The 23049-nt window shown below is 36.9% G+C and overlaps 1 protein-coding gene across 10 annotated transcripts in view; it reads right to left on the bottom strand.

Moving 5' to 3' along the window:
- SLC4A10 (solute carrier family 4 member 10) overlaps nucleotides 1–23049 on the bottom strand; it is a 163965-nt gene that overhangs the window by 301 nt on the left and 140615 nt on the right. For 7 of the 10 annotated variants that reach the window (XR_012588455.1, XR_012588459.1, XR_012588457.1 and 4 more), the window contains 12 exons: nucleotides 21328–21433; nucleotides 18333–18494; nucleotides 17973–18086; nucleotides 17347–17508; nucleotides 14321–14572; nucleotides 13076–13144; nucleotides 10507–10680; nucleotides 9739–9861; nucleotides 6317–6384; nucleotides 4539–4655; nucleotides 3811–3849; nucleotides 854–879 (listed from right to left, as the gene is read on the bottom strand). Coding sequence is in view for 3 of the 10 variants with exons in the window: in XM_074595662.1 (XP_074451763.1) it covers nucleotides 876–879; nucleotides 4539–4655; nucleotides 6317–6384; nucleotides 9739–9861; nucleotides 10507–10680; nucleotides 13076–13144; nucleotides 14321–14572; nucleotides 17347–17508; nucleotides 17973–18086; nucleotides 18333–18494; nucleotides 21328–21433 (1351 nt within the window). In the remaining 7 variants the exon portion in view is untranslated. Of the gene's footprint in view, nucleotides 1–853; nucleotides 880–3810; nucleotides 3850–4538; nucleotides 4656–6291; nucleotides 6385–9738; nucleotides 9862–10506; nucleotides 10681–13075; nucleotides 13145–14320; nucleotides 14573–17346; nucleotides 17509–17972; nucleotides 18087–18332; nucleotides 18495–21327; nucleotides 21434–23049 lie in introns of those variants that run through there. The other 3 variants (XM_074595662.1, XM_074595665.1, XM_074595664.1) reach the window with 3 other exon arrangements.

Genomic DNA, 23049 nt, shown 5'->3' on the forward strand with positions numbered 1-23049 from the left:
ATTTTAATTTATTTTTCATGCTGCATAGCACAAACTGGGAAGCAAGTGGAAGTTTCTGTGCTGAATGGTACAGAAGACATCAGCCAGCATTTCAGTGATGAGGTAGGTAGAGAACTTAAGATGTACAGACAGACAAGTCAGCCAGCATGCAAGCAAAGATAGCTACCTTTTTTTTTTTTTTTGGCAAATACAGCTGTTAATTGATTAAAAAATGGTAATGGTACAGTTCTCAGACAATACCGGCATTTTCTTAAATGGCACAAACAAGAGGTCACAGTAAGTATTTCTTGTCTTTAAAATGTATTCCGTTGCTCAATGTACATTTAGAAGGAATGTTTCTGAACTACAGCAGTGCAAGCCAATTTCCAACTGTAATATTTGGCTTTCAGTCCTGATTGGGGAGAGCAGAAGGCAGCTAGCGGGGGTGGTGAGTAACAATATTCCCCATTTGGAGCTTAATACATACTTCCTCATGTATACATTATAAGGAAATAACTTCTTTTTTTAAGAAAAAAAAAAAGCCTCAAAGATCATACAAAAGCCCTATCACTAAGAACTCTGAAATGGAGTTCAAATTTGGATTCAGCTTTTTTCCAGTTAAAACACTGTTGATTTGCCTACAGAAAGCAATGTATGTGCAAAGCAGATGACTTTTTTTTATGAATGGGGTCCTAATTTACAACAGCGTAAATAAATAAAAAGTCACGTTCTTGCAATGAGTTTCAGTCACACTACAAAAAAATGCAGAGAGGCTTCCACAACACAGGCAAACCAAGCCTTCAACAAAGAGTGGCAGGGTATCTAAAAAATAAGATGGTTCTGAGAACAAACCTGTATCAAGCACATAACCTACCAGGTTTCATGGGAATAATTCCTTAACTAGAATGAATGAGAAACAGGCTGAGTTACACAAGGCTTAAAGAAAGCAAGATCAATTCTCAAATTCTTAAGGTGATTCATGCACAATTTTACAATCATCTGACATTTTTCTTCACATAAAAATTGCTTTAAGGATACAATTCAGTTCAGCCAAAGCTTACTTCTATGCCTACGGCAGCTTCCAGAGGTGTTAATGGAAATAGCTAAAGAATACCAACTTCTGCCACTTCAACTGCCAAATCTGTCACCTTCTGTGGAACAGTGGTAGAATTGGGTATGTTACACTTTCTGCACACAAAGGGTATGCAAACAAATTCCTGGGGGGGTGAATTTAAAGTGCAGCAGGACAGCAGGCAGAGCGTTACCTGTGCTTAGTAAAATCAAACACTGAGGATGTGTTGTGTGCCTTACAGTCTATAATATTTCCACGTTTTAGGTGCCTCTGTGATACCAGGAAAGTCTTCCTTCTACTTAGGATTCACATCTCTGAGCATCTCCTGCAGATGTGGGCTTTAATGCCTTGAGAAATTTGGGAAAAAAAAAAAAAAAAAAAAGGACAAGTCCAGTCTTTTACCAGGAAAACACTTAACTAGTGGATCTGTAAGGGACTTAGAGCTCTCTTCCTCCCTACCAAGTAAGTAGTCTAACAGGCCTGAGAAGCAATGTTTGAGGTGCGAGATTTGCGTATCTTCAGGTAGAGAAGGGAACTCACACCATCTACGAAGTGATAGATGCCTCTTTCTCCAATACTTTAAAAGACCAGCTAGGACTACCTTCTTTCTTGGTCAGATCTTCTGCATACATTTTGAAATTGCTATGTGAAGGGCTTGATATTATAAGGAAAGACAGAGGAATATTTAATTATGTGTACCAAAGAGGTCTGTGTTTCAAATGGGTGCCTTGGTGGTCAATTCTACCAAGACAGGCTCAAAAGCAGACCTTTGGGTCCCTAGGAATTTCAATAATAAATAATGAAAAATTAAGGTTGGAAAATTGTAAAGTTCAGGTGCCTCTACAGTTAGGCAATAGTTGACTAAAAAGAAATCTCATTTAAGTCCCCTCTTTAGACACTTAAATATTGTTAAGAGTCTGGGATGTAAGAACTGTCACGCACTATACTACTACACAGAGGCAGGGCAGGGCAGAGCTTATGATAGCTATTATCCATGCATCAGGCTGAGAAGTCGTTTGTATAAACCTCTCCTGCCTAAAATCTCTTAGCTTATTACTGGCCAGTCTTTCATCGGCCAAGTCAACTCAGTATTTAATCAGTACAAAGAACTTCCAGATTTTATGTATTCCAGAAATCACCCTATGTTGTTAATTGATCAGTGCCTTATGTAAAAGGCATTACATGAAAACATAGTACAGTATCATAATTTAATTATCCCCATTTAATAATATTTTGGGATATTAGTATAAAAAAGCAGACCTGACAACAGGAAAAGGAGTACTAAACACTTCTGTATTGAACTTCAAAAGGCATCAGTAAAATTAATTTCAAAACAACGTGATTTTTTTCCACTATGGTAAGATATCCTTCACTGAAGGGAACTGTGTAATGTAATACTGGTGATCTTGATAATTTGCAAAAATTATCCTTACAACTGCTACCATTCCAAGCTTTCTTTTTTCTCAGTACTTACCTATGAATTATATCTTCATGTAATGATACAGGCATTTAGGAACATGTTTCTTTAGCTCTGTCTCTAATATGATTTAAGATTAATGTTGTCTATGGTTTTGCTTATCAGAAAGCAAACCTTCCAGGTTTAAAGCTTCTTGAATCTACTTCTTCCTGGGAATCTGAGACAAGCTAGAGCGCATGAAAAAGCGGGATTCCAGATTCTGTAAGAGGTTGTTCCCTTACAACAGGACGCTCATACCTAAAACCATAAAATCTGTGATTCCTTAGTTCCTTTTCACCTGAGTCTTTGTTTTCACGAGCGAAGAATAGATTGAAAATGAACTCATTAGAAAATGAGTTTCTATTTTACTGCAGTGGAAAAGTCAAATCATCTTTTACCAGTCTTGTCTGAGCCACAGTCTATATGGATGCTCTTTGCTCAAAGGATCTTTGAAAATTTCAGGTAAAAACAGTACATGTTTACATAATCTGTCATACCATCAAAGAAAGCAACATCCAACAGAAAAATTACAACTACTGCATACCCAGTGGCTGCAAAGGTACCACATCAGTTTCTTCTCTTTTCTCCAGGCTTTCAGAGCCTGGACAGCAGAGGCACATAAGGTAAAAAAACCCTACTGTACATCCTTCTCCCACAGTGATTTCACTGTGACAGGATCCTTTTCAGCCCATGTGTACGGTGGAAGGCAAATCAGAACTACACTGCTATTCTGTCTGTCAGTGAAATAGCATTAAAATCATCACATTAGTGGGCTGCTCCACGGGTGTCTGAAATGAAGATTCTCTGGTCATCAACTGTTCATCTTGTTTATGCTGTTTAGGGAAAGTAACAACACTGAAAGGCAGCATGCCATTTTGGGGTGACAAAATTAAAAAAAAAAATGTATTTCACTACTATTTTTTTTCCTCTTACTGCATCTTTTCACCATAAAATAATGACCAGCTGTTTCACACACGGAGCTTGTTTTGAAAACTAGATTTAGAAATGGGCAGAATATAATTTTTTATTTTAAAAAAGTCAAACAACTAATGAAAAAAATCTACGAATAAATTCAATTTAACATTTAAATGCAATACATCTACAGTTTCCATTTTTAATACACAATAAATTTAAAATTTTAATATTAAGGACTTTGATGAAGACATTTTACATTCCTATTTGAAATTTCTTTTCATTCTGTCCCCCCAAAAATTAGACAAAGTCAAATCATTTGGGTTCCTAGGTGACACCACTTTAAACTGGAAGATACAATCAAGGAAAAGGTTGAGGGACAGGGTCTTACCTTTGGGGAATCAGCATCTAGAGTGATTAGGAAGGGGAGCTTATGACAAAAATGTGATATAAAACAATTAAGTAGAAAATAGTTAAATTTAAAATTTGTGTAAACACAGGAAAATCTCTCTTGTATTCGATATTTTCTTATTCCCATAATAACTCTGTAGCACAGATAAAACATCACTGGCTTCATTTTACATTTGTCTGGACTATAATTTAAAAGTATTTAACTGTTTTGTGTATAAGTGAAGTGGGCAGAAAAATGAAAAGAAGTCATGGAATCTTAAAATTATTTTCACTCCCAATATTAGTAGATCACACTCAGAGTACTGGGCTCTTCATACAGACATCTCCAGGGCAGTGACGACCACTTCTTTTCAAGAGGAAAGAACAAAAGCATGCAGAACAAACAACAGCTGTTGTGCACTATCCAGGTGTAGGCTGGTGGTTCATTACACAAGCATCAGGCGTGCTCAACTTCATTTTCCACTGTAGCATAACTAAGTAGCATGCAAATATTTGGTTTTTTTGGTTTTTTGTTTTTTTTTTTTTTAAATAAATGTACATAGTGAATTTGTGTTTTGAGCTCAGAATATTATGACTGGACAGAAATAAAAGGAAGCCTCAAGAAATAAAACTGCAAGATGCTAGAAATCTTTCTAATCCCTAGCAAAATATTCTAGTATTTGTTTGACACTAATATATGAAGTATAATGTAGTAAAAAAAATTAAAACCTTTTAGAAGGAAAGCTTGACTCCTTATCTTTTGCATTCTCCGAGGATATCAACAATGTCTTCCAAACAGCAGTTTTTGCCATTTCATCAGAAATGTTTATCACAGATGGGTCATCTCTAGGCAAGAATAAAAGTAAATACAATAAAAGAATGATCAAACAGTCTTTGTTACTTATTAAATCTAAAAAAGTTCTTGAAAACTGATAGTGACAACAATAAGTAAGTGCAATGTAAGTTAAGAAATTATGTTAAGCTTCAAAAATCCTGAACAATGAGCTAAGTATTCTCTTAAAACATCTTAGCACTTTTTTAGCATTTTCCTCCTCCAACAGCAATTAACCACAGTAACATCAATAAAATATATTGTTTCACTTCCAAATAATAGACAGAGAAAAATGAGGAACTGTGAAATTAAATATTGCCCAAGATGTCACAGCATGCTGTTGGCATAGCTGGATTAAACAAGAATCCTGAGAGTTCCTAACAGTTCTCAAAGTACTTACGCTCTGAAACTCTACCTGCTTTGAAAATGATTTTCAAAGCAATCAGAAACCTTGACAAAGTCAAAGCTTTAAGAGATCTAATAAAAATGCCCCAATTAAACAAACTAGTCAGTAGCTTTAGGCAGCACTTCATAGCCATTATGCCCTTAGCTTTACCTGGACCGCTCCACATATGTATTTATACACTGACAAATACTAAAGTCTTAAACATTTTAAGGGCCTGCCTGTATATTATTCCTGACTTCATGGTTTTACGTATGAAGTCTTTATGGTTTGACATTCAGTAAGCCTTCAGTAAACTTGTTTTCACAGTATTTTGGGGAACCACTTTATCAACCAATGTCTTGACTCTTCTTTTTAGCTGTAGGACTCCTACCCTTACAGTACAGAAAGTCAGATATTATCCAGGCAACTACCTAAATAAACACCTCAAAATAAATTAAGCTAAGTATTGCTAATTTAAAATAAAACAAAAAGGTATGGACAAAAGAAGAAAAAAACAGAGCATTAGAAGTGTGATGAATCAAAAGTAAGAAATACGCTTAATAACACAGTTAGTTATTTGCCTTAGGAGATATTAGGGTAACTTCATGTTAAAATATAAGAGGAGGCCACTCTGAGATAGTGTTCCTATGAACTCAACATTAATGCAGAGGTTGCTATCAGCAGATATTTCAAATCTTCATTAAGAACGAACTTACTGAAAACTGCCAATGACAGTCCTTATGCTCTGGCCACATGTATTATTACTACCTATAACATAGGCTTTCATATTTAAGTTGTGCCAACCCTGCATTATGCCTTATCTACCCTGGACAACTCTTGGGTCACTTCTTATCTCATAAAGATAGGATCTTAAATAGAATATTTTAAAATGTGATTCTGTAAGAACCCAGTTTTTCTGGGCTGTGTTCAAAACCCTTCCTGGCTCCCTACTAGCATCAGGATGAACAGTTTGACCTGGTCTACATCTTCCTTTTGTACTGTGCATGTCAGAGGCCAAGGTTCATTATGAATGGCCTGATCCTGCAGTCCGGCCCAAGGGAAAACTTCAACTACTGTGTCCTTTTCCCAGGGACTGTGAGATCAAGTGGGAAGACTAGAAAAGGGCTGAGCTTTTAAATGCTGCAGTATACGGTTCAGTTCACCTCTCTGTACTCTACTACCAGACAAACATCCTCCTGACATTCAGTAAGCGTTAAGAATAAATATTGTTGCATGTTTATTTTATTTGTGTAATTGCAACTCACCTAAAAGAGGAAAGGTATATTTTACCTGTAATGTCCTTCTAGTGGTAACTGAACAGTCCCTTCCTCTTCCATTGCTAACATACTTTGCTCTTCCTAGAAAGAAGGAATTTAGACGTGAGATAGGATATGTTGTTGTGAAAAGTGAAATTTATATACTTTAATCCTTTTTCCCCTTTTAAGTGTTTACTTGAAGTTCTTAAAGATACTTTTCAACTCAATTTAAATATTTGTCATTTAAACTCTCCATTTCAAAAGATGTATCTTCACTTAATGTTATTTTCCAATGCCAAGTAGAGGAGACTTTTGTAATAATAAAGAAAAAGAAAAATTAGTAATGCTGAATGAACAACTGTATGGTGAGTTTTAAATATCATGCGTAACAGGATATATACATTGCAATGTTAACATGCAAAAATTAGGGAAGCCAAATTTAAGTTTGCACACACAGTTTTAATACTGATAAAGTTTTACTGCAATAAAAGGTAGTGAAACAAGACACCAAAATTAGTTTTCACTTCAACAGGTAAAAAACTTCTGTGAGTAACAGGAAGTGAGGAGAACTAGTTACAAATTTAGAAAATCTATCTTAGGGGGAGGGGAGAAGAAAACAACACCCCCCAGGCACCACATCCTGCCTGCAAGAACAAAGGAAAACAAGTCTCTGTCTTTCAGACATCAGCTCAAGGCTCCATGGGAGGATTCTCAAGGCTCACACCCCTGTTAGGTCAGAAGAACCACAGCCAGGAGGTTAATGTGCCTTCACATGAACGTAACCATCGAATCCTGCCCTAGACTGTTGCACTGTGTGTATGAGCATAACAGACACCCAGAGACCTCCACATCTTCCTTCCCTTTATTCAGTGGCTTCGTAACAGTTTACCTTGGTGCCTGTTTGAAAGTGTGAGTTGGCTCTCCCAGAAAGAGCTTACCATTTTCTGACAGATCCAAATCCCCACAGGCATCACACACATTGATAAGTTGGTATTAGCTGGAAGAGCCAGTACAGTTTTCCAAAACAGTAGAATTTAAGTCCTCTCTGCACAGAAAATGCTTTCTTCTATGTTTTAGTATTACAACTATTTTAGAAGTTACAACATTTTTTCTCCAAATGGGAGAAGCCACTTTGTTCATTCCTGCCTCAGAAAGACTTAATTGATCAACATCAAAGTGGCTTCCAAAGGAGGTCTGTGAGAAGGCATATATAATATCCACTATAAATGTACAAAGCCTTGGAAAAACATGGCCTAAAAATATAAAAACAACTTAAGTGATGAAATTAGGATCCAATCAAATAAGTTTCAGATCTTGTCAACTATATTTCTGAATATTCTTGTGGGTAGAATACTTCTATTTTTAAAAGCCGTGTGATAGCAACTCTCCAATTAATTCCTTAGGCTACATGTCAGAAGTTTTATTACTAGTTAATTTTGTCATTTCCAGGCTTCACAGCTTCATAAGTTTTTGACAGTTGAACAGTTTTAATAATAGCTCCAAATATTTAGAAATGCCAAAATATGTAAAAATAACCTCTCAAAATAGACAGTGAATGAAATAAAGTAACACCAGTAGATTTTCCCAGTTTTGTTTTCTGATGCCATCCTATCAAGCATGGGAAGGAAAGTGACATATAAGCAAAACATAAGGATAACAAGGAATTCTTTCCAATAACCAGACCCACAAGAAGAGAGCTACCTTGGTTACTTTCGGTTACTCTGAATTGCGATGACAACAGATACTGCGATGAAACAACTCTCTGGTCTGCTTCAATTCAAGGGCGAAAACAATGACTCATATATTTTAATTTCAGCCTGGTAGTTTTACAGGCACATAGTAAGTAGTAAATCATCATCTTTATCACATAGGTAAAACCTTTCCCTCAAAACATGAAAAGTTTGTTGAATGTATCAGAGAGAAGAAAGTTACAGTTCTCCATATTACAGATGAGGCAGTGAGTTGCCAAAGGTCACAGAAGAATCCTAAAGGCAGAGAAATCTAGTTTTCATAGTTATATGTTCACACTATTAGCTCATGTCCTATTTCTGCAAATAGACTTACTAATGGGAATCCTTGCACACACCGTTTCACTGGTCTCAGATCACACCCCAGGGCATCCCTAAGGATAAACTGCTGATTTATGCATTCACATTGTATAGTTTTTGCAGTATCCTTGCACCACCAAAAGGTTACGTCTCACAGGTTACGGCCTTTTGCAGAAGTCTTCAGGGCATCTTAGAGGTCATATGTACAACTGTCCCCAAAGCACTCCTGCCTAGAAGTGACCACAGCCTGCCAACACAAGGTGGCATCGTCTGCACCTTCACCTCCCGCTGCCAGCACAGCCTCACACCATGCTACTATTCAAAAGTGCTGCCACAGGACGCGACTCCCATTTAAAATAAACTGGCACCAACATATTCTACCTATTGCTCCTGCAGCTAGTGTTTCTCCAATGAGACTTGTCCCTTGTTTATTTGGGCCCAGTACTGACGCTCTGATGTTCGTTAACAGCTGACGTTGACAAAGACCTTCATCCTTTACACATAAAGTTACTCTATATATTCCCACAGTTTTATATGATAGTCAAACAAGCGATTCATGAAGTAGCAGCTAGATGAAAATGCTATCAAACAGATGCAAAACCGGTTAGAAATCTACATTCAGAAAGATATGTGTTTCACTGTCAAAATACAGGAACATTCTGAGTGGAAATGTCTACGAATCTGTCCTGTATTGAGTTTGTAAGAAATGATCTGAAATGCATATTCTTTGAAAGGAGACAAGGAGTCCAGATCTGAAAGAGTCAACTGGGTGGTGATGCCACAGGCTGTAAGTAAAAGTCTGAGGATTCGGTTAAGAGGGGTAGGCAGTGTCAATGACCTTTTCATTAGAAAGTGGAAGAAAATTTTTTCTGCAGTAGCAGGCACCACTCTGCTGGCCCAGAGTGTAACAGGGACACCGCACAGGCTTATGACACTGCTGAAAAGGAAGGGCACAGGGTGACTGCGTGTGACCTATGTATGGCTCAGGTGCAGCTGGGACATGCCATGCCCCTTAAATTCTGCAGTGTTCTCCTCAGAGGGATGAGACCAGTCCCAACGCAGCATCAAATCGTCCCAGGCATCCGAGAGCTTTCCTACAGACAAAGGTTGATCCCTGCACATCATCCGAGTGGCTCTCAGAAGCAATCCCACGAGCACTGCAGATACTATGTTATATGACAGTATGGCAGCATAAGAATCTACATCTAATAGAAATCCCCACCTAAGCCTATGAGATTTGTAACCTTAAAAGGACTTATGTAAAATATTGAAAATATTACAGTTTGGATACTGTTAACAAGTCTGCCTGTTGCATGGAATATGCTTTATTTAAAGAATTTTCTCTAAATGTCTGAAGGAGAAATTGATAGAGTGCTACACACCAAAAAGAACTGAAACCATGACCCACCTCTTTCTCAGCATCTTCCAGTTTCTTTTTCTTGCTCTCAGGCATCAAATCATCTAACCAACTGAGCTCCCGCTTAGTAAAAAAGAAATCCATGAGTTTTCGGACAAATACCAAAGCTAGGACCTGCAAACATATTAATTCAAAGAATTAGGAATTTAAGCAAGTAAAAATGACAAATATACTTTGTAGAGGAATACTTTAAAAAGTGACCACAGTTTACAGCTAGAATTTTATCCTTTAATTTGGATAGGCCAACAGCTGGTCTTCCTTTGTTCGGATGAGGTATGGCTTGAAGCATTTATCACTGAGGTCAACAGGTATCTTTCATTTTCCACTAGTGAAACAATCACAGAGAAATCACTTAAGCAGCAGAATAGATTTTTCTTTTATTTCCAGCAAAGCACAAATCTATCAGTAAAGTTCGTCAGTGCAATGAACAATCTTCCTTAATGAGTCAATGTTCTTTCTGTAAAATGATTAAGCACTACTCCCTTAAATAAAAACATCAAATAATTTAATTTTTTTTTTAAGAGAAGAATTTTCCCTAAGAGAATACACAGTTGGGTTACACATGTAGAGCGCAAACTAGACTCAAACTAGAAGTTGTATGTAGATTTTTTCCTTACTTAATACAGTATGAATTGTCCTTGAACATTGAATCAAAGCAATATTGTAATTACCTGCCCACAATTATCTTTTTCTTCAATAATAATTATCCACAAGTGAAAAGAAGAGAGATTTTTAGAAGAAATAAAAAATATTTCGTACCATCATAGGAAAGACAATGGCAGCTCTTGAAACCTTTATAATCCACAGAAGCACAAGACAACTCAGCTGAATTATAGTGAAGAGATGGACCTTTCTAAGAGGAACATGCCTCAGATATATAAAATCTGGCTGATGCTTTGCAGGCATCCAGAATAACTTTATCCTGTCAAAAAGCTGAAAGAGAAATTTTTAAAAGTTTGCATCAAAATGAGCTGTAGGATCATCTATGCTGACATTCACACACTGCTTAAGAGATCCTGAATATTCTAAGAATCTGGCTTGTTATTCTAAAGGCAAAAACTGTGCAGAAATTCAGGAGCACGGAAAAAGACTACTTCAGTTACAATCATAAGCCGTGATTCTATACTAGTCCAACAGTACAGTGCAACAGGTAAAGGACTCATCTTCTGTCTGGCTGAGCCACCAGAGTAAGAATGAGAATCATGTTATTTAAGTAAAGTTTAATTATCTGGTTAGACATACTTAAGTTCCTTTCAATTTTAATACACATATGTCTCCCTAGGTATTTCTACTGCAGATGTGCTGAGATACTGAATTCTGCTGAATTACATTCTGTATAGTCATACTCCAGGAAATATCCTGCTCATAACTGCATAATATGCTATACACAAAGAAAAGAGTTACTTTAAAATAGTACTGCTAGGATTTCAAATCAAGAACTGTTTAAGTTAGGCAAAGTCAGACTTCAAAGTAGAAGTGAATAAACTGTGAATCAAACTGAATGGAAGCTGGTTGCTCCTGTTGGACATACACACTATTACACGGCCTTTTTAATACATTATAAATTTTTGTTTTCCAATAACTGAGCTCTGCTTCCTTTAGCACACAAGAAGCTGATCATGGGGGCATCTCTTCAGTCTTTTATCTCCTGTGGATAAAACTTTTTTTTCCCACCAGATACTTTATCCCAGGCTGTTTTCTTTTCCCTCTTGCACTTTCTTTATAAAACCACAAACAAAAAAAAACATTAAAACCAATACAAAGGAATGCCAGAAAGCCAACTGCCATGCCATTAGGAATGTACATGAGAGGTTCTTGTTTTTCAGACCTATTTGGCTCCATACTGACCTGAGACTTTGTGTCAGCTGCTACGGCACAGTGATGACGGTGATGCCCCATTTCTGCCTGCATGGATGAGCCATGCTATCTATGTTCACACAGTCTTCAGAATTTCAAGTTTCAGGAATTTTTATTGAGCATGTGCAAAATGCATTTTTTAAAGGCTTATAATTTGGCCAGATTTGAGCAGATTTCTTTTTCACAGAAACAGCAAAAAGCACATCCTCCCACAAAAGCCATCTTATCAAATCTCAATTCCTTGTCCCAGGCTGGGGGAGGGAGAAAGGAAGGGGGATGCTATCCCTTTTCCAAGTAAAGATAGCCAGATTTTAGCATGCCTTAAAAACACACTTCAATAGTGCGCTTTCTCATACCCTTGTTCTGAGAAACAGCTGAACCATATTAAGCTGGAATTATCTAAACTTCAGGAAAAGCCAAACTACACTTCTTAGAATATCAAAGCAAATGATAAGAGCTAAGCAAAGTTATAAAAGAGAAGTCTCTAAATAGAAAATACCAGTCAAAAAAGGAGCGATGTTGCCAACTTTGCCTATGAATAATAGAGAGTTAAAAAACCCAAGATATTTTTAATTTGCAATCAAAAAATTTAAATATAATGAAAGAAAAAATCAGGCATTTTCTTTGCTCTTTGTATTTGACAACCTTTTGCACAGTGTAATTCATGTTTTCATCATGTGATTATTCTCTCTCAATTGTCTTGGAAGGAGTATCAATACCTGAACTTTCAATAACAAAGGCGCACTTGAAAATTTGAGCGTTTATGTCAGATGGACTAAAAGATTTGACACCATGCCATTTAACCCTGCAGTCATCCAGGAGAAATGGTACATAGGATACTATTACCAACCCTGACCTGAATGCTGGAGTGCCTGGCTCCTGCCAGGGGCTCCTACTTCAGGCCACTGCAGGAATGCTGCCCCTCCACTACACTTGCCCTTCATCCCTGAGACCAAAAATCAAGTAGCGTGGGACTTGCGACAGTTCCACTTCCATGCCTGGGGCATTTATTTGCACAAGAAATATCTTCAAAATCTCACCTATGTTAGTTTTGGGGCAAGCTAGCCAAAAGCCTCATCCGGGCAAAGTACAAGGTCAGGCATACCACTACAACGGCACTAACGTGGAAGCTGAAAAGGCAGCAGGCAAGCAAATGAATGGGGAGGCAGGGGAGAGGGAAGAGCTCCTGATAGTTGTTACTCAGTTTTTAGGCTCAGCCAAAATTCCCTTGATAACAAGGGAGAACAGAAAAACTGGCACCTAAAAAATAAAAAATTGGAGCACATTACCTAAAGGGAATACTCTATTTAGAGAGAATCCATTTTCCTTTTTAAGTGAGTCACTTTCAAGAATTTAAGGTTGGCAACATTCCTTTAAGATTATACACAAAATATAATAAAATAATATAATAACAGCTACGGATTTTATAGAAAGCATCATCAGTAACACACTCTTCATAAATCCATTTTACCTGAATTCCCTTTAGAGATGAAGCACCCATGTAAAGAAATACTCCATAAAGTACTGGCATAGGAATAAACTGCACAAACAAGCAGAGAAAGGGAAGAGCATATTAAATACCACTTAACAATTTTAAATGCTTCTAGAAAGACATTCTAAACAGTTGAAATTCAAAATGCCATATGCCTGCATTAATCAGACAAGTTGTAAATTCAGAGTCACTCAATTACAAATTAATAATGTTTCTCAGAGTATGAAGCAAAAGAAGAATCTGGGTCTCTAGTTTTATTTTCCTCTCACAGCCAGTTATTACAATATACTTTATTCACTATTAATAAAATAAACAGAACTACATGAAAAAATGAAAGCGTTTGTTACATACTTAAATTCTTTACTTGTGAGACTGCTCAGGAGAGCATCTGAATAGTAAAGCTATAATCCTCTGAAAAATGTTCAAGACACACACAAAATACTTCATAGTGCTAAAAGAAGTGTTCTTTGCTGTAAGCATTTAAAAATGGGTGAATGACTTTTATGGAATGATTTTGTAAGAGACTATTTTCAATGTTCAGTCTCTCAGTATATAATGTGTAGGTAAAGGAATACTTCCATAGATAAGTATCTGTTTTAAATACTAAATACACAAAAGGCATGTTCTGTGTGTTTTCAAAGTGAAGGTTTTGTGATATACTTAATAAAATACCACTGTGAAGTACAAGTTCTCAGGGCTTAGTGCCTTCACTGTGACAACATGCAAGTCTAAATTCTGGTCCTACTGAAGCCAGTGGCAAAACTCTCACTGATTTCACACAGACCAGATAATTCTTAAAACCATAGAACTTCTCTTGCAAATGTCAAAAAAAATTTAAATTATCCAGAAATCACAAAATGTTTTTGAATTTTCTAGATAAATTTACTCATTGGTATAACTTAGCAAGACTGTTTCATGATAATTTGCCGCGGGCCCAAAGTACAGACCAAGGGTGAATCTTCATATGCTATAGGTCAATGTCAGAACTCCCTTTAACTTCAGTCACGCCAGATTTTCATTACAAGGTTTTTGTTTTAAAAATATTAGATGTCCTTAGCCATTTTATTATGGAAAATTAGAATTCCACTTTAGATTATCATTGTGTAACATTATGCTAGTTAGTAATGTGCCTGGAAAGGGCACTCATTAAATAATACAGTAACAATGGTGAAATGTTCAGTGCAGTGCAGCATTCTTTAGCTTTTCCTTACTGCCCCAAATTACCTTCAGGATACTTGTCAAAAAGACAGATGAGCCCATAAGGACAAAGATCATGAGCCCTGTGACTCTTTGCTCCCGGATTCCAAGAAATTTTGGCTGCTCCCCTGGAGCGGAGCACTCTGATTCCAGTTTTAAGCTATTCACATGGGAAATAGAGAGGACGGTGGCTGCAACAAACCACGGCAATCCCATAATAGAGCACACTCCAAGCATGACTGCCACCATGAGTAGGTCGAGATGGTATCCACATCCTTTCTGTTAAAAAAAGTAATGACAGCAAGGAGATATAAAATAACATCTGAATTAAGGAGAACACTCCTCGCAGGCATTCCTAACAGCTAGAGACTATTACAAAATTTGTGATTTGTAGGAAAAAATAGCTTTCTTCTACGTGTTATCAAGGTTGGGTCAGTAGTGATAGCAAACTGGTTATCTAAGGGGAATTCCTTCTAGTTCACAAGAAATGCTTTCTGTTATTTGACTCATCCCAGTTATGATTTAAGTGTACATATCATAAATCCACTTTACAACGGGCACCAAATACCTTTCCTGCTTATAAAAGAGATGCTAGTAAGACAAGGGAAAACACATACATTTTCTGTTTTAACTCAGTCTCTTCTGTGGATAACTTTAAGCAGAACATCCAGCTGCACTGCCAACTTTCCACCACACTACTCTTAATAGACCCCCCCATCCATCCCTACACAAGAGGCAGAAAAATAAGTACTTTGATTCTTTCCTACACAAAAATTCTTAATTTAACATCTGCAAAGTCAGTTTATGTTATAAAGGGCCATAAAACCACATTGATCCTTTTAAAGTTTTTATAGATGATAAGCATGTGATAGCAGTTAGTTTTCACTGACATACTTTCATCTTATCTAAGAACAGATAGCTAGAAATTGAGAAAATAACTATAATTAAGCTATACATTAAATTCAGCTATAAAGTAATATTCATCATCAGGTACTGTTTTACTGGTTTCCCTATTCAATACTAAAAAGTATTATCATAAACATTCATATGAGAAGTCAGTACAAAACCTTTGGTTTTGGATCATCTCTGTAATAGTCAAATACTCCGTACATTTACCAACAGGAGGATGTTGCTTTGCCTTTGTCACAGTGGATAAAACTCTTTGGTCAAATCTTAGATACATTTAAAAACCTCCAAATACAACCTGCCCTTGAAAATGACCAACGATCTGCATCAAGCTTGGTTGTATAGATAATCTGTTACCATAGCTGAAAGGGGTATTTCCTTTCAGTTTTAGTAAGTACCCAGGACCACCATGCAGCTGCAAGCAGGAGCTCAAGTTATTTTCCTTTAAAAAGTCAGGTAGGTAGTTATCACCACAAAATTTTGCAATATGGCAACAAATCCAGTGTCATGGTCTGATGAAACAGTGATGTTCATGCAAACAATGTGAATATGTTGAACCATAATTTTGCCTGTAAACCCATGCAAATGCCTTTTGACATAAAAAAAGTAACTAAACTAAACTTGGAAGGGTTTGCTACAGAGACTGCCAAAAGCTGAAATGTGCACTATTCAGAATTTGCTATGGGAAGTATAAAAAAAGAGGGGAAAACGAGTTGGAAGCAAACAAATCATTTCTTTCTGAAGACAACTTTTACTTCTAAAATGGGAAGCGTCTGGGTTTATGAAAATGTAAGCCACATATCAAAATGAAAATGCCATCTTATTTGCTTACATTATTTAAAAAGGGTAATTCATATAAAGTAAACTAAAAGAATCAACTCTAGTAACCATCCCTCACGCCGCAAAAGTGCGTGAGTCTTATCTCCAAGACGCATCTTGACAAACTCAGAGATGTGTCAAACACAGATATTAGTTACACGCACAATGCACTCAGAGGAAGAGTTTAATTCTAAATCCTAACAGAGACACCTTTTTTTACCTTCTGACACATTTATGAGGAATGTATCTGCTAATGCATACAGAATACGAAAGCATTTCCTCACATTCATACATGATCTGAGGAACCTGACATATGGGAAGAAAAGGAAGCATAGCAACAGGTGATGCTACACCAGACCCCAGCAAAACTAAAACGCAGCAAGACAAGGGGGCAGCCAGGAGGACCATCTGACTCCCAGATGCCAGTGCTGAAAAAACACATTCCAAAGCTTGGCAGCAAATTCCTGCATCTGTCAAGTTAACCACATGCAATGCTATGGATTGACATGAAGAGCCAGGCTGACAAAGAGGGCAAAAAAAGAACATATCAAATGTCACAATCATCCAAGAAGAGGCAGTGCAAAGTGAAGGTTGCAAATGCATTTGCTAAAGCAACTTGAGATTGGATTGCTGCTTATTAAAAGCATGTCAAAAAAAGCCTAAGCTCACTGCATATACATGTACAGAAACCTGCTGCTAGATTTTGCCCAACAGTTTTTCAGAGGGGTGATGTCCCTTTTTCTCTCTCCATCTGTAGGCAACTAAAGTGTTAGAGAACAGAGCAGGAAGTTGTCCTATGTTGTTTTAAGAACCCATTGTGCCTCTAAAGCTCAGTTTTATTCTTCTCCCTTCTTTAACATAGGAAGGGCATAAAAAAAAAGGATGGGTAGAACCACAAAGAAAGATGAAGAGAGGAAGAAAAAATATCTTGTATTACAAAATAACCCCTGAATAGTTTTTCAAAATCCAATCCAGTAGAACAACACTGGCAATATCTGAAGTGGCAATCAATATTATGGTACTTAAGGAAATTATTCACTTCCAGATTTTTTTTTTAGGTGAATGGGCACCATACTTCTAATAAAGCATAGATGATAGTACTTTCTTGATTCACAACCTTGTTCCAAATTACATTCATAAAGACTTCTGTAAGGCCACAAATCACTAACACAAGGCACAGGTACTGCACAGACCAACAGCAAAAAGGCGTAACAACTTAAAGGGGTGCTATGTAACATATAATAAACTAGCATACTAAGTAGATGAAGGTACATTACATAATCTGAAGCAGAAAATGACAGTGAAAATGTAACTTTTTGTCTGAATACCTTTAGCTTGTGTTCTTTTCTATTGATAATGACAGCTGTGATCTGCTGGTCCATAAAGATAAGGATAGTACAAAGCAGGGCTGGAATTACAGCAGCTATCACTGTCCACCAAGGATTAGGCCCCAAAGGAGTAATAAACCAGCCACGATCATCTCTGGTGGGCTATAAAAAGAGAGTCATGCACGACCAGTCAGAACTCTAAGGATTATTTACATTTCAACTTCATAAGAACACATACAAAAACATTACTAAAAATGCTAAACTTCCTATGATACCAAAAAGAGAAATTACATATAATAAAATCATCTGGGTTATTGTAGACTTGGTTGTATTTGATACAATGAGCCCAGAATTTGGAAGAAAACTCAGAACATTACAGCAGTCTAGGATTTGGGTAATTTGAGCCAGGTTGATCCTCAGACAGAAGACATTAGGAAGCATGAAGGGGCCTGATGGGAGAAGCTCACTTACATGGGCCACTAATTAGAAAAGTTGCATAGTACCTGGTGAACACAAAAAATTCAGAATAGTACCACTACTCCCTAATGATAAAAAAATATAATAAATCCACTATAACACACTAATTTTTCAAAATAATAAGGCAGTGCAATTTATCAACAAATTACCTTAAAAGCGTTTGGAACCTGAAGTTTTGGTGATGGAATCCCAATGGCATAGTCAATTAAAACCATGGATAAAATAGTGAGAAAGACAGCAAAGTCGCTGACAACAGATCGTACCTACGATAATTGAGAGAAACAATAATTTTAACTAAAACATTCATGTGTGATTTAGGATTTATTTTTCTTCACTGTTTTAAGCCATTTTGTGCTTACAGCTAAACCATGCTTATTCTGATACAATTTGGTAACGGAGAAATGATGCAGTGTCCACTACACCGCCAGTTAATTGAATTTGCAATGCAGATGGCATTCATGCTCACACGTGACTAATGACAACTTTTGAATTAAAAAAATGGCACCCACCTTTGTTGGGAAGTATCGGCTAGTTTTGAACTGCTTCAGTGTGGATGACAGCGTTACTGTAGAAAAGAATAAGATGACAGACCAGAAGAGGACATCTGGAACATAAGGGCCATGATGACCACAGGCTCGTCCAACAAACTCTCCATGAAACTTTTTACATTCCTATCAGGGAGAGCAAAGTAGTATTGTTCCAAAAAATATCCATGCTTACACTGATATTTTCTTTCCAATTACTTTCCTAAATTGCAAGCAGCTTGTATTACTGAAAATAGTAGAATCATTTTTAGGTATTTATTCTTTTAAAAATGAAAACTCCTAACATTGGTATCTAGTCTGCACAGAAAACTGTCAAACATCAAAAGAATCTCTTTTTTAACTGGTATTAAATGAAGAAGTCACTAAGACATACCATAAAGTCATTAATATAAAATCAATTTGTTTCAAACAGAACAAGTACGCTTATATATTTTTTGTTTACAAAGATTTGCACTTCCTAATTCCTTCCAAGAGAGGAAAGTGAATTTCAAAAGCTACCAAAAGAAAGGCTGCACCTAGTGCATTCTCAAGAACTAATTTTTTGTTTTAACTTCACAGGCCAAGCAATTCAAGAAAAAGCTACTTAGAATGTACAGTATTAGCCTGAAAGGAGAACAATACATTTAATACCACACGGGGGCAGCATATTCCACAAATTATCTTTTTCTTTGAAAAAGCAATCTGCTCAAATGCAGCAAAACCCAAAATCTGTAACATTAATTCTATCCAATATACTATATGATTAAATATGCAGCTACAGTAGAAAACATGCCTAGTAATTCTCCAATACCGCTGTTTAAAATCATAACTTGTTTCAAGGTAACAAGCAGAGAAATAAAGAGCAGCTCTAAAAACGTGAGCCACAAGCTCTGTATGCAAAATCCTTTCCTCCTCCTTCCCAAATCCCTCCACACTTATTAAACAAAAAAAAAAAATGCAGCACCCAGAATCAGAGATTCCAGGCAGCAATATCCTGCCAGATCAGTATCTTTTAGTACCAAATGAGCTGGGTCATTGGCTCATCAGATTCATGTCACAATACTGTGGCTTGCCATTTTATGAGAAACTTTGGCTTTGAACAAAGGCTGGCTTGGAGAAAAACAGAGGTGCTATTCCATGACTGTAAGACAAAGGAGTGCAATACTTTTTATACTAGTATAGCAGTAAACCTGGGATAAATATGATGCATTTCTGACTGACAAAATAAAGGTTTCAGGTGGTGAAAAAAAATTTCAGGAAATCCAGAAGAAATTTTCAAGATTCTGGGACATCACATAGAAAACTTATGATGCCTGAGCTAGACCTTGATGTTGGTGCAGCACAGGGATGAATTTCATCACATACCTACTGAAAAGGAAATTGTCACCATCAGAATAAACACTTTGCTCACACTCATTTTGTCCTAGATAGCAAAAAAAATTGTTGGTCCTACTGTTATTTTTAAGAGTATGGTGAGTATTTTAAGAGTATGGTTTCTAGAACCTCAGAAACTTGAAACTTTTAACTCGGACACATGAAACAACAGGAAGAAATGAGGAGTAAAAAAAGACAGTGGGGTGAGACTGATCAAATATTTATAGACAACTAGGTCTAATCTTTTACTGCAATTCTCTAGACTAGGAGAACTGAAGTTTCCTGATGATGCTTGCAAGAAATAAATACATGAAATATGAAAAATTTCAGTTATTTCTTCGACAACTATAGGGACTCATGGGAAAAGTCAGTCAGTTATAGTGCTACCCATGTAAACTCAAGTTTCGGTAATAAGCTTTTACAGAAGTTTTAAAGGGTTTTATATAATGCAGCCAGTCTTTTACATTTATAGTTAAAACAAAATCTGTTATTTTAAATCTCCTCAGCTGCAAATGTACTCTGAAAAACACTGTCAGAGATCTGAGAAAGTGAGAGGAGGAGTCTGCCCCTGCACAGATGCTCTTAGTGTGTGCTGCAATTTTGAGAATATTCATTCTGGATTGCTGGAATCCCTCAGGCCAGCAGTTCTCAACTTTCTCTCTGCTGTTACCACACCAACAGAGTTGAGGAGCAGTCCTCCCTATCGAGACAGAGCAGCCACGGAAGGCAGCTGTATCTGAAGTCGTGATAGGAGGACACCAGAAAAAGCAGTTATCTACTGCAGACGGTCCATTGGATTGGCTTTTAAGCTTTTCATTTGGTCATGCCTATGATGGGGTTAATTCAGTTATATTTTTGAGAGAATCCTTCAGTTTGGTGTCTTGTGCACTCAATTCCTTTTAACTGTGAAATGAAATGATCCATTTGTGAGAAAAGGTGATGGCCTGATCTCAACGTAACATTTTGATCAAATTGTAAATGTTGCTTTAATGAAGGCAAAGCTGAAGTAAATTCCTTAAAACCTAGAAAAGGGTACCACTTAGAACCAAGTTACATATCCATGCAGGCTCCCCACTCTTTGTAGCCTCTTCCCCCACCCCCCGGAAAAAAAATTACACAACGAAGACATATGTAACTGAAGGCCTACATAACAGAGAAATCTGGTCGCCGAATAGAAATGTTACAAAATTTCTCCCCTTCCTCTCCTTTATAGCCCTAACAGCTGTAAGAATGTTTTAGGGGAAATAAATGCTTCTAGAGTCTTTCTACACAAGGGAACTTTGGTTTTGCCATCTGGCAGAATTTAGGACAAATCCGTTGTCATTTGACTTGTTTAGACTTAATCTCAGTTAAACTCTTGTGCTAATGTGTCAAGTTTCCAGAGCAGGGCACAAAATGCACATACTTTCTTTAATGTGTACTATGGAAGGCTGCAAGATGCTTACAAAACGAGATAATGCTACAAAGTCTATGTTAATCTTTGTTCAGTTAAGTATATTTTATGCTTCATTTGAACAAATATGGGTTTTTTCAATATATTTGCTGCAGTAGGAGAGACAAAATTATTTATGCTTATGCCTTTATTAAGTTACAGTATTTCACTTACTGACACAGTTAGGTTCCCCCATGGCACATCAGATGCAGATATATTGTAGTCCTGCCAGTATTGTAAGGTTTTATTGCTAGGATGTTCTGGTTCCACACAATTACATCTGAAAAGACAAAATAGTACTTTTTTCCTTAATAATAAAAGTTGTATCAGATATTAATCCAGATTATCAACAGTAAGACATACTGAAGTTGTGCTCTACTTTGCCAGAGTAGTTCAAATTAATTCAGTAAACGCATGCTTTGAAGCGGTTTGTAGTTCAGTAGCTAGCGCTATTACTACAGTATAATTTGCCGTGAGGTGAATATGCATATATAGTACGTAATGTGACATATTTAAACCACTGTCCACAGCAAGTTTTTCCACCGATTTTCCTCCTATTCTATTGATACTTCCGAGCACAGTTTGTAATACTGAGAACGTGCCAATCCTGTTCCACCCCCTTATACCTAACACTTCCCTACATGGGGATTAGATGCTATCTATGCACAGTTCCAGGCTGATCCATTTCTCAAATGCAAACTGTCCGAATCCTCTTTCTTTCTCTTTAACAGAATGACTTTGCGTGCAAAACAGCCACACTGCTCAGTCAACTGTCAGGGCTCTGCAAGATCGCCCGCACCAAAGGCCTCTGAACTTCTGTGCCCATTGTTTTTCCTTTCCCCACAGCTGCTTTCAAAGCATGCTTTCCATTTTAAATTGTGTATTTTAACACACAAAACGTGACAAGGCAGTGTGGGAGGACAACACTGCAAATAGGCAATTTAAAGTCAAAATTAAGTCTTTAAAGCCTCTAAAGCAACTGTGGGAGGCTTTTTCTTTGACAAAGCCTTCAAAATATGCAGGATACTCTGTAGGTTCCAAGATGTCAAGTGTGCTTTGCAGTTTTCTCTAAATTAATCCTATTTTAAAAATCTATAGTACTATCTATCCTACTAGTATTTTAATATGCTTATGGTGGCTGTAAATAAATCCTGTAGTCTTCTTTCTGATAAAGTTCTCAGGAGTAGCTGGGGACTGGATAACATCTGACTGTAAAGTGGAGATCCATTAAGCATACATTTGCGTTCCAGTTCTAGCAGAGTATCAGTTTATTCACTTGGCTACGACATCTATTTTCTCTGTGGCTGTATATCTTTCCACAAAATGACAATTCTCATCTAGATTTGTATTATTTTCTACGTAAGAAATTCTACCATCTACATTATGAGTCCAGAAGAGCGCCACTGTATTTCGATTACAATACTATACATGTGACAACAGCTGCATTTACTGTATATATCGAAAGATATGCAGGTTGTCTTTGTGCAACTCCTTGCTTTTATTTTAAATGCAGCTATTTATAAAAGAAAGAAAAAACCCTTACAGCCCATGAACAAAAAGAAAAAAAAAAAAAAAGAAAAAAAAAGCGCAACAGCATTCAGGAATAGAGGGCCTGAGCCAAAAGTCATTGAAGTAGGCTGGATCTTTCAAACGTATTTAATAAGCTTTGGATCAGGCCCCAAGTGCAGAATGAATGCGTGTTCAATGCGTAGTTTAATATATTAAAAAAATGGGTTAAATGAAGCACATCACTACTAGTGAGCTACAGCAGCATAATAAAGTCAACAAACGGTACGTCTATGTTATTGCAATGGAGTACTTGGTGTTCATGCAACAATCCAGAGGTGGCTATTTCAGGTTACTACTGTTTCCTGTGAGCACAGGAGCTCCCTGCCC

This window comes from Larus michahellis, chromosome 7 (genome assembly GCF_964199755.1).
Source record: "Larus michahellis chromosome 7, bLarMic1.1, whole genome shotgun sequence".
NCBI classification, from domain to species: domain Eukaryota; kingdom Metazoa; phylum Chordata; class Aves; order Charadriiformes; family Laridae; genus Larus; species Larus michahellis.